The 13,061-nt window shown below is 33.0% G+C and overlaps 1 protein-coding gene across 2 annotated transcripts in view; it reads right to left on the bottom strand.

The window, feature by feature from the left end:
• Window positions 1-2,180: 2,180 nt before the first annotated feature.
• LOC149773301 (uncharacterized) overlaps window positions 2,181-13,061 on the bottom strand; it is a 48,978-nt gene continuing 38,097 nt past the window's right edge. Inside the window, exons 7-11 of one of the 2 annotated variants that reach the window (XM_089946496.1) lie at window positions 10,488-10,524; window positions 10,055-10,149; window positions 6,688-6,724; window positions 6,252-6,346; window positions 2,181-5,224 (exon numbers count right to left, since the gene is read on the bottom strand). In XM_089946496.1, the coding sequence (XP_089802622.1) occupies window positions 5,196-5,224; window positions 6,252-6,346; window positions 6,688-6,724; window positions 10,055-10,149; window positions 10,488-10,524 (293 nt within the window). In that variant the 3' untranslated portion in view covers window positions 2,181-5,195. The remainder of the gene's footprint in view (window positions 5,225-6,251; window positions 6,347-6,687; window positions 6,725-10,054; window positions 10,150-10,487; window positions 10,525-13,061) is intronic. The other variant, XM_089946495.1, reaches the window with a different exon arrangement.

The raw sequence follows: 13,061 nt of genomic DNA, 5'->3' as shown, positions 1-13,061 counted from the left end.
GACAGGATGAGAATACCCATGCTAAAGGCAGTTGTATGCTGACATCTACACCAGTAACTAGATGTAGTACCAAACATGAAACAGCTCCTAAAGTCTTTGACAGGTAATAACATTAACACCCCTCCAGAGTGTCAGACAATTACATGCTCCACAAATCATGACCATTACAGTGATGGCTTAAACCATAATGATTTCTTCATGTGTGTACATCAAAAAACAATTAGGAACTTGGAGGCCCACATTGAAAAACTAATTACATGCTATTAAGTCAGCTATTAAGTGTTTTCTCCTTCACATTTACAGGGGTTGTTTTTAAATAGTTTTTACATGTCTTCAATATAATTTTTAAGTAAAGTCTTGGAAAATAATGAAAAATAAATCATTTGTTCTAGTGGCACATTATTAAATTTTGTTACCTGCCATATTTCATGTAATTTTCCATACCTTTAAATTTTCATACACCGTCAACTCCTTACAATTTTCTGTTTATTAACAACTGGACAATGGCCTGTACAGTACACAATCCATAAACAATATCACTAACTGGACAATGGCCTGTACAGTACATAATCCCTAAACAATATTAACTGGACAATGACTTTTAGAGTACACAATCACTAAACAATATCATGAATGTGTGCTCTTTGCTGATTGGCCAATGTGACAATATTTTAAAAAGAGTTTAAAAGCCGTTTATGTTTTCTACTCCAGTATAAATTATATCTCTGTATATGCTAATGTGGAAACCATAGACCATTGGTCCAACTACAGACCAATGTTCAAACTAGAGACCACTGGTCCAACTACAGACCATTGGTCCAACTACAGACCATTGGTCGAACTACAGACCATTGGTCCAACTACAGACCATTGGCCCAACTACAGACCATTGGTTAAACTACAGACCATGGGTCAAATAGTCTTATTGTTTTAATATAGCAATGCAATAAAGGACTATACATTTATATCATAGATGCAGAAATCATTGACTCAGCAAATTAGATTCTATAATAACTTTTAACTGCTTTTACTGTTTTTTTGTTAAAGAAGCCTTCATTACTAAGATTTTTCAAAATGCTGCAAAGAGACCTTTGTTCTGCTGCCACCTACATGCACTAACCACCAAATATGGGGGCTGGGAAGTATAGAAAAGACAAGTGTAAACCCTCAATGGTCCATTCCTGCAGCTGCCAAAACTGCCATACATAAAGATGACTATGCTGAATGACATATGTGCAGTAAGTAAAGTCAATGTACCAAATACTGCTAACCAAACTAATCACATTTCATATTTAGACTGTTCCTGAGCCTGTAGTGAGTTTGCTGTACTACAGCAAAGATTTGAGATATTAACCAGTTACTGGAATTTCATTGCAATTAATAGCAAGCAGGACTACTGTATAAAAAAGTTCCACTGGAAAAGTCTCACAAAATGAAGCCAATAAATGGTTTGAGGGTTTTGAGCTGGGAGATTTGTAGAACTATTTAACAGTCAGAATAGTTCATGACATGGTTTATATACATAAATATATAAGTACTGACAGTCAAAAGCATTTACCATTCATATTTCATAATCATGTTTTTTCCATTTGTGGGCCTCTTACATCAAATCAGGGGCCCCAAGCGGCCTAAAGTGCTCACTGTTATGGATCACTGCCATCTCACCTCTGTCTGCATAGGTTAGAGTGTCAGGTTTGGCCAATGTGGGTATGTGAGAAAGTTTGCTAGTAGCTTCTTGTGGGTCAGTGGTTCTTTCCAGGGTTTTAATGGGTTCTTCCTCCACCATTTATACTGGCCACCTTTTATAGCTGAAAAATGGCATTAAACCCTATGACAACAAAAACAAGAACAACCCCAAATCAGCCTTAAATGTCATTATACAGACACTAAATGTTACAATAAAGTCCTTGATTTCAGCCCATAAACAATTTACAAGTGCCATTTACTAAGGATATCAAAGTTGCTGTTTACGAAAAGACCTCTTCAGAAACATTTTCAATGCCCATTTAGTAGCCTCATATCCCTACCAATAGCCTCTTGTGACAATGAATATCATGACAACAAGAAAAATGAGCTATTTATTAAGGTGTTAATTGACAATGTATGAATGTAAATAAGAAGACCACAGTCATCATGTGTTACGACTCGATGGTCGCAAACTTAAGTAATAGAAATGAAGGAAAACCAACAAGTTTTATAAAACTTAAGAAACAGTTTAATTATCAAAGTTATAAATGAAAAATGTGAGAGGGACTTACAGTATTATGAAGTCAATCCAAACTAGTCCTTACAAATGTTTATGAAAGTCCTAAATGAAAGAAAACTTCCTTGTAAGTTCCAATACCAGAAATGTACTGGTCCTCCAAGAACCATGACATTGTCAAGATGGCATTGTCCAGATTTCATTCAAACAATTTATAACAGTTCCAGAATAATATTATAGTCCAAATAATAAGCACTTTCTATTTCCACTGAACATGCCTAACATTATCATGTGAAATGCATGCTCAGCCCTTTAACAACATCACCATCAGCAAGGTGCAAAGCCTGCAGTCCACTGGGGAACTTTGTCAGTGGACAGTTGTTCACAACATGTGACATGGTCAGAAGAGTGTCACAGCAACAGGAAGAGTTACTGGCCTGGCCCCATTGGACAAGGTTGAGGAACACAATAAGTGAATGACTCCAAAAATCGGAATGAATCTGATTGCTTAATTTGCTTAGACCCCACCTAACAGTATACACTACTGATTTATCATCGAATTAATCATGTTCACATGATCTAGCACAACTGATGGGAAGCCACATAATTATTCCGGAAACATCAATATCCCATCAGTCACTGAGAAACTATGACATAAGCGCCATTTTAAATCGTATTATTAAGATTATTATTATTAACTGTCAACACATATGTAAACATCTATTTATAAATCCTCTGCAATATTGTACTCAAGTCACATCGGCCAGACTGAAGTAAAGACATTCTGTGTACATTACAGCAATGAATAAGAATTATAAAAATTAGATAAAATCATGTACCAGGATTTACAATAAAAGATATACACAACACTTGATAACCTCTCTCTCTCTCCAACAAATAAAAATGAAATATACACTGTCTTATAGACATAACACAATACCTGTTAACTTTTCAAAAGCCAAATGGGGAAACTGAATAAAAACATACAGAGATTGGGACCTAAAATAGGGAGGTTTTTATGCAGCATTTTTTAAGCACTGGTTTCATTAAATATTGACTAATCTTCCTAGTCCAATATGTGTGAAATTTTCCAAGGATGTGCCAGGAGCACCCTCAGAAACTTTTCTGGGAGTGTATGGGGCAAACATATGGTTGTCAGCCATTACATTTTACAGATATAGGCCTAAACATATTTAAGGTGAAATCGAGGGAGGGGACTAGTGTCCCCACCCTCTTGCCCCAATGTACAAGCTCATGGGACATTCTGTTTCTCCATGTGACATGCCTTACTTTCCCCCAGGACACTGCCCCTTTTCCTATTCTCATCAGCTGTGACTAAACTACACAATAGCTAAAGGTTAGAATTACGGACACAAGCAATAAAGCCAGTGTGACTAATTAACAGTTAATCCTTATCATTGCATTTATCTTGTGAAAAGGTCTGCCCTTTGGACATACTTTAAAGGAACCATGTTCGAGAGAGTGTGTATGTAAACACAAGCAATTGAGTGGCTAATAAATAATGTCCTACTATCGATGCCTATGACTTCATTTTAATAGTTTAAAACACCAATCACAAGTTACCATACATGTGACAGCTGTTTTTCCCATGTTTTATATCCATCCCTATTTCCTTAGGGTCAACTTGTAAGGCATGTAACACTGTTTACTATATAAAATATTTATTCTGAATTAGTGCCTTAGGGTCACATGTACTGCATGGTATATTTTTGTATTCCTTCTTTTTAATTTAATCACTGTAATTAAAGTTTATATATATGGTACAGGGATGCCAGGTGTTTACTGGTTAAGTTTTTTTGTGGGAATGCAGATATATGGCAATTAGGTTCAGAGACAAATATAAAAAAAAAATTATTTATTTTTTTACACTGTTATATTGCTGAGGATCATGCATCACAAAGACCTTGTTTGGTTCAAAAACCCAACATGCTTTGTACACCATAATTCAAAATAACAAAATAAATTTACATTTAATTCTTTGTACTCTGATATGAATTATGTTTTAAACATGGTATTATAAGAACTGCCATAATGTTATGTATCAATTAGAAATAATTACAATGTAATCTGGATCCTCTATCAGTCAGAAATAATTACAATGTATACTCTATCAGTCAGAAATAATTACAGAAATAATTACAATGTATACTCTATCAGTCAGAAATAATTACAATGTATACTCTATCAGTCAGAAATAATTACAATGTATACTCTATCAGTCAGAAATAATTACAATGTATACTCTATCAGTCAGAAATAATTACAATGTAGTCTAGATCTTCTATCAGTAAGAAATAATTACAATGTATACTCTATCAGTCAGAAATAATTATAATGTAATCCAGATCCTCTATCAGTCGGAAATATTTAAAATGTATTCCAGACCCCCTATTAGTTAAAAATAATTACCATGTAATCTTGATCCTCTATCAGTTAGAAATAATTACAATGTAGTCTAGATCCTCTATCAGTCAGAAATAATTACCATGTAGTCTAGGTCCTCTATCAGTTAGAAATAATTACAATTTAATTTAGATCCTCTTTCAGTTACAACAAATTACAATGCAATCTAGATCCTCTAGCAATTAGAAATAATTACAATGCAATCTAGATCCTCTAGCAGTTAGAAATAATTACAATGTATTCTAGATCCTCTGTCAGTTAGAAAAAATTACAATGTAGTCTACATCCTCTATCAGTCAGAAATAATTACAATGCAATCTACATCCTTTATCAGTTAGAAATAATTAAAATGTCATCTAGATCCTCTATCAGTCAGAAATAATTACAATGTAGTCTAGATCCTCTGTCAGAAATAATTACATTGTAATCTTGAATGGTACTGGTAAGGATCAGAAGTGTGTGGCTTGCAGTCCTGAATGGTACTGGAAAGGATCAGTTGTGTGTGTGGCTTGTAGTCCTGAATGGTCCTGGTAAGGATCAGCAGTATGTGGCTTGTAGTCATGTATTTTCATAATATTTTTGGTGATCTGTAAATAACTGAAAATGCTTAGAGACATACTTAAAAAAGGAAAACAAATTACAAAATGCTTTACATAAATACAATGCATGTTAATGATAATAAATAATTAAAAAGAAACTATCATAGCATCTCATTTTGAAAATGTATAAAAGAAAACAGATTGTTTGTTGTGAGATCTGTTAAAGTTCAAATCTGCCTGATTCAGTATAAATTTAAGTACTAAATATAATTTACTATGTAAGTTTATTCAAGGATCATGTAATTAACTCTGCCAGTCTATTTAAGGGACAAGTGATTTATTCTGTCAGTCTATTTAAGGGTCATGTATTTAACTTGGTCAGTCTATTCATGTAATTAACTTGGTCAGTCTATTTAAGGGACAAGTGATGTATTCTGTCAGTCTATTTAAGGGACAAGTGATGCATTCTGTCATTCTGTCAGTCTATTTAAGGGTCATGTAATTAATCTGGTCAGACTATTACAGGGACAAGTGATGTATTATGTCAGTCTATTTAAGGGTCATGTAATTAATTTTGTCAGTCTATTCATGTAATTAACTTGGTCAGTCTATTTAAGGGACAAGTGATATAATCTGTCAGTCTTTTTAAGGGACAAGTGATGCATTCTGTCAGTCTATTTAAGGGTCATGTAATTAACCTGGTTAGTCTATTTAAGGGTCATGTAATTTACTCTGTCAGTCCATTTAAGGGTCATGTAATTTACTGTCACTCTATTTAAGGGTCATGTAAAAGATCTGCAAATTCAAGACATGGACAAGATCACAATAAATATAAACTGGGATTGGCTTGTTTGATGGCACTTCCCAAAAATAATCCTCTATACATGGTTTCAAAAACAACATTGGATGATGATTTGGGATTACTTCCCATTAAAATGATCACATTAAGAGAAGAAAACAAGTGTATGATCGACAATCTTAATAAAGGATTAACACATTTATTTATTTATATATAATTAATAAAACATGTTAAATGTGAATCAAATGAAATATACTTTCATAAAATTGATCTAAACTGAGGCTACCTTTGGATGGTGTTTGTATGTTCAGTGAGTTATACATCTGGACATCACTGTTTGCATTGGAGTTCAATTTTTCATATAAATCACCATCTGTTGGCCTTAAAGTAGAAATTGAAATATTGTCATATATCATATCCAAATATTGTAAAATTTAACTGTTCAAAGCAAAAGTGTACATTTTCATTTAATTTTAACCATTTTCTGCATTAACATAGTCACGTTTAGAAAATGATTACTGTTTTCTTGTCAACAAATATTCCCATAGACCGTTATTTCATCTGGAACTAACAAGCAACGAAATAAAACAAAATAAACATCCTTAGTAGTTGCTTTGTGTTTTAACATCTTTTAGTTTTATAAAACTGTCTGTGGAGCAAAGTATATATATGTAAATGTAATATACGGGACTATATTCACTCTTCATATCAACTGCATTTACCTTACATTGGTATTTCTGTTGTTTTCCAATGTGATAACTGAAAAAAAGGAATAGTTTGTAGAGGAAGTGCTAACTTAGCTTATCATGATTTGAATTAAGTGTTAAAACACTTTGCTGTATATCATGGTTATAATAACTGTTGTATATCCTAGTTGTAATTAAGTATTAAAACACTTTGTTGTATATATTTATTTCAACAGCAAGAACAAACTTAAAGACCTAATAATGTTTCCTATCTGAAATATTCTCAGCATGGTTTCTTATTTTTTTAAATGTTTTTCTAATTTCATGTTGTTTGTTTTTGTAATAATATTATTGTTTCTTATCTTATAGGTGTTGTCTAAAGTTGCAAAGCACTTAGAGCTTCTTAAGATTAGGTGCGATACAAAGTCCTCATTATTATTATTATAATGATTGTAATTCTGTGTTAAAACACATTGCTGCACATACTTTTGGATGCTAAAACTAGATTTGTATATTTTTATAAATATCTATTTTCATATTAGTATATGGAACATGTATTAGAAATGTATCCCTGAATAGTTTAATTTATTATGATATACTTTTTTTTAATACAGTTGTAAATCCTGACATATAAACATAATAGTAATCTCAATGGTTGCAAAATCCTGGCACAAAATATAAACATAACAGTAATCTCACTGTTTGTAAGTCCAGGCATATAAACATAACAGTAATCTCACTGTTTGTAAATCCTGGCATATAAACATAACAATAATCTCAATGTTTGTTTGTAAATCCTGGCATATAAACATAACAGTAATTTCAACGTTTGTAAATCCTGGCATATAAACATAACAGTAATCTCAATGTTTGTAAATCCTGGCAAGAGTTCATACCTATCTAATCTAGTTGTAAGTATATGAAAATTCAAATTCTAATTGGGGCCAGCGGAGTTAAGAAATTGTAGTTAAATCATCCATGTTGTTATGGATTTAACATATAGTATCATTCCAAACAGCATATTCATCCTAATTGCTATATGTAAGTGTTACATAATTTTATATCAACAGCTTTTCTTATTAAACCAACAAAACAGCCTATGTCACTTATGTTTTCTAGGTTTCTAGGCTTCTTCACTGATTTGCTTGTACATGTCCAGCAGGCTGTTCTCATGCATGATGATCTACAGTGCATAATGGGAAGTCTCTATTAACCTTAAAGGTCTCCATGAACAGAGACCTGCATGTAATTTCTTGAAGGGCATCTAATGTCAGAACAGGGCCTCCTTTATAATGGGCTTTACACAGACTTAATACTAGTAACTGTAAAGGAAAGTTTTCTTGCAAGGAACTGTTATTCATTTGAACAAAGTACCTGATGTTCTACTGGTCAAAAAGAATTTCCAGGAATCCATGATAAGACCATTTCTTATAATGTTGGAGTACTATAACCGTATCTGATATTCTTCAGAAACTCCAACATACCCCCAAAATCTGGTAACAAAACTATTTTCTTATGTATGTTTTGACATATTCACATGACACCCATAAGTGCACCACAAAATTATTTATCTTAATAATAATGGTTATAAATAAATAAAAAATAATAAGAAACAATTATAGCATCTCATTTCAAAAATGTATTAAATAAGATACATGATTTATTGTGAGATCTGTTAAAATTCAAATCTGCCTGGATCAGTATAAATTCAAGCACTAAATAGAATTTACTATGTAAGCGTATTTAAGTGTCATGTAATTAATCTGGTCACTCAATTGAAGGGTCATGTAATTAACTTGGTCAGTCTATTTACGGGTCATGTAATTAACTTGGTCAGTCTATTTACGTGTCATGTAATTAATCTGGTCACTCAATTGAAGGGTCATGTAATTAACTTGGTCAGTCTATTTACGGGTCATGTAATTAACTTGGTCAGTCTATTTACGTGTCATGTAATTAATTTGGTCACTCAATTGAAGGGTCATGTAATTAACTTGGTCAGTCTATTTACGGGTCATGTAATTAACTTGGTCAGTCTATTTACGTGTCATGTAATTAATCTGGTCACTCAATTGAAGGGTCATGTAATTAACTTGGTCAGTCTATTTACGGGTCATGTAATTAACTTGGTCAGTCTATTTACGTGTCATGTAATTAATTTGGTCACTCAATTGAAGGGTCATGTAATTAACTTGGTCAGTCTATTTACGGGTCATGTAATTAACTTGGTCAGTCTATTTACGTGTCATGTAATTAATCTGGTCACTCAATTGAAGGGTCATGTAATTAACTTGGTCAGTCTATTTACGGGTCATGTAATTAACTTGGTCAGTCTATTTACATGTCATGTAATTAATTTGGTCACTCAATTGAAGGGTCATGTAATTAACTTGGTCAGTCTATTTACGGGTCATGTAATTAACTTGGTCAGTCTATTTACGTGTCATGTAATTAATCTGGTCACTCAATTGAAGGGTCATGTAATTAACTTGGTCAGTCTATTTACGGGTCATGTAATTAACTTGGTCAGTCTATTTACGTGTCATGTAATTAATTTGGTCACTCAATTGAAGGGTCATGTAATTAACTTGCTCAATCTATTTAAGGGTCATATACAAAGTTTGTAAATTCACGATAAGGACAGGATCACTAGAAATACAATTTGGGATAGGCTTGTTTGATGGCACATCCCAACAATAATCCTCTGCACATGAAAATGGTTTTCTAAAACACATTGGGTCATGCTTTTCGATTAGTTCCAATCAAAATGGTTTTCAAAGATACATAGGTTGATGCTTTGGGATTACTTCCCATCAAAATGGTTTTCGGAAACACATTGGGTCATGCTTTGGGATTATTTCCCATCAAAATGGTTTTCAGAAACACACTGGGTTCATGCTTTTTTATTAGTTGCAATCAAAATGGTTTTCAAAGATACATTGGGTGATGCTTTGGGATTACTTCCTATCAAAATGGTTTTCAGAGACACATTGGGTCATGCTTTGGAATTACTTCCCATCAAAATGGTTTTCAGAAACACATTGGGTCATGCTTTGGGATTACTTCCAATCATAATGGTTTTCAAAGATACATTGGGTCATGCTTTGAGATTATTTCTGATCAAAATGGTTTACAAAAATGATGTCTTGTGATTACTTCCTATCAAAATGATCACTTTAAGATAAGAAAACAAGCATCTGACTGACAATCTTTAGGACTCACAAAAAGTGACTAACACATTTATTTATTTATATATCATTAAATAAACCATGCTGGATGTGAGTCAAATGCTAAGATATAAAAGACAATCCTAGAAAATTTTGGCAATCAATAATTATGACGTAATAGTATCTTTAGCCTGTAGACAGTATAGTTTAATAAAATTGATCTAAACTGAGGATACCTTCGGATGGTGTTTGTAAGTTCAGTGAGCTATACATCTGGATATCACTGTTTGCATTGGAGTTCAATTTTTCATATAAATCACCATCTGTTGGTCTTAAAGTAGAAAAGGAAATATTATCATATATATATCCAAAATTTCTCAATTTTAACTTAAAAACAAAACATAAGTGAACATTTTCATTTAATCTTAACTGTTTGCTGCATTAAAAAATGTTTTGTTTAGCAACTGATTACTGTTGTCTTGTCAGCAATTGTTCCTCTCGACTGTTATTTCATCTGGGACTAAGAAGCAATGAAATAAAACAAAATAAACGTCCTTAATAGTTGTTAATATTTTAGATTTCCTATTTTTATAAAACTGCCCATACAGCAAAGTATACATATGTAAATATTCTTGAGTTTTATTCACTCTACATATCAACTAAATTTACCGTAAACTGGCATTTCTGTTGTTTTCCAATGTGATAACTGAAAAAAAAGGAATAGTTTGTACAGAAAGTGCTAGCTTTGCTTATCGTGATTTGAATTAAGTGTTAAAACACTTTCCTATATACACCTCTCCCTCGATAACTCACGCACAATGGGGTCCACAAACATAGACCACACTATAAGCGAGGCGCGAGTTACTGAGGGACCTCCAAAAATTGAGAAAAAAAATCGTTTTGACATTTAGAAAACCGGTTGGTGGGGGGCAGTGTTAGGGAACTGGGCTGTTTAATGACAAAATCCTCATTTTACAATAACGTCAATAATAATTTGTAATAATGCACTTTTTCTAATGAAGTTGTTCGTTATTCTGTTTAAATAACATTTTTTTTCCCTCAAAATATCCAACATATGAAAGATCATTCCAACTGGTTTGAACAACCATCATGTGTACGCGAAAAATCTGCATATTACGTTACTGCTTTTTGTTTTCTTGATGAGTCTGGTTCCCGTACTGATATTTAATGATATCTTGCCAAACCAGTAGTCCACAATTTGGGAACTAGGCTAATTGTTGATACACCACCAAATAAGATTCCTTTTTTTCTTCTTCAAAAACACGCGACATTTATTTTGTGACACATCAACATCGAAACTCAATTTTTATTGTTCAATTAGTACACTGTTAATGTCGTGATTTCATTGGAATTATTAATGAAACTTCTTATCATCCCTGAAGATATCTCTAATGAAAGTTCAAGAATTCTCTGAAACTCACTTGCCCACAATGGTCCGTATCTGTCAAATCAAGCTCTTTATTTTACAAAGTATTCATTTCGCTTTGCTGCCTTGTTATCTTTGATCACAGTTATGAAAGAGTCGGTTAATTTAAGGTAGTTTCTGTTACATACACAATAATGTTTATTACAGTGTTCGATTGATCAAATGAAGTGAGTTCACCCAACATATGACCGAGGCTGCTAGATTTTAAGTTAGTTTGAGTTTTTTGCTTTTAACTTTCTTTTATTCCACCTCCTTTCTTATTCAAAAGACATAATTAATGTGATAATATAAAAGAGGCCAGCTTTTAATTTAGTGCAACAATACAACAAATAATTCCACAAGTCAGTTATCAAAACACGGTTGGCAATTGATTAGGTTCTCAGAGAAATGCTCACGGACATAGCTGTTACGGTAGATTGACACATTTTACATTTAATTACAAGACGACACATTGCACTTATGATGATTACACTTAAAAGGAACTAAAAGATGGAACTAGAACACAAATTTCAACTGATAAAAAAATTATTCAATTTGTATTTATTTATTAAAGTACTACCTCCACTCGGCATAAGTGACATTTTCATTGATCGAAATTTCCTTACATATCATTAATTTTTATATTTGATGTTTCATAGTGTTGATTAAAATTTCCAGGTCCTATCTACCGTTTTCAACGATTAAACGAGCGATACATCAAAGTTTCCATTACCAATTGTGATTTTGATTTTCTTCAAGTTCAACAAATAGGGATACATTTTTTGGGGTATTTTTGGGTTTAACAAATGGGATCCATGCCTGACACTGCATTATATGCGGGTTTGCAAGTTATCAGGGCGTGAGTTATCGAGGGAGTGGTGTATCATGGTTGTAATTAAGTATTAAAACACTGCCATATATCATGTTGCAATTAAGTGTTAAACAATTTGCCATATATCACGGTTGTAATAATTGCCATATATCACGGTTGTAATAATTGCCATATATCATGGTGGTTGTCAAAGAATTAGGTAAAATAAAAATAACTTGGTTTTGCCTTAGAACTATCTGACTATTTCTCGTTGTACATGCGTACAACGTTACCTAGGGTGAATATGTGTTTTTTCAGGTAAGTGACTGTATTAACATGTAACTTGCCAGAAATTACTTGTGATGAAGGAACATTAATAACATGATATGCATGGGTGTTTTACCCTGACTTTTGCTCGCTCTCATATGGATTTAAGTAAGATCAATTTCTAAAACTGACACTGGTCATTTTGGATCATGTCAAGGAGTGTACGCTCTCCGTTGCTCTCCATCCATAGGGGTAAGTGTTAAATTTACATTTCATTTGATATGCGAAGCTTATTCAGTTTGTAATGTCTTATCGCGTAATAATGGATTTATTACAACATAGATGTGAACTTTGAATTACAAATCACTATTAGAGGTTAATGTATTAGCATATATCTAGAGATTTTACAGAAACTATTATTATGACAAGTTTGGTTTCATTGTAGCTGATTGTAACTGTCGCTGTGATTGTGACTGTGACTAAGACTAGAGCTGACTAGAGTTTACTAGAAATGTCTAGAGCTGTCTGAAGCTTTCTAAAGTTTTTAGAGATGTATGGGGTTTCCAGAGTATTTAAGGCTGCGTGCTGTTGATACGTATGTATGTATGTACGTATGTCTGTGCCATGGACGTAGACGTAGCAAATTCAAAAGGGTGCTGTATGCTGTCTATACATGTGTATACATACTGTACATGTGGTGGATCCATAACGGGTGCTAGCAGCCGATAAGAGTGTGGGC

The sequence above is a fragment of the Sinohyriopsis cumingii genome, unplaced genomic scaffold, assembly GCF_028554795.1.
Source record: "Sinohyriopsis cumingii isolate HCF-2022 unplaced genomic scaffold, ASM2855479v2 utg000695l, whole genome shotgun sequence".
In the NCBI taxonomy this organism is placed as follows: domain Eukaryota; kingdom Metazoa; phylum Mollusca; class Bivalvia; order Unionida; family Unionidae; genus Sinohyriopsis; species Sinohyriopsis cumingii.
This window is presented reverse-complemented; position numbering and strand designations above follow the sequence as displayed.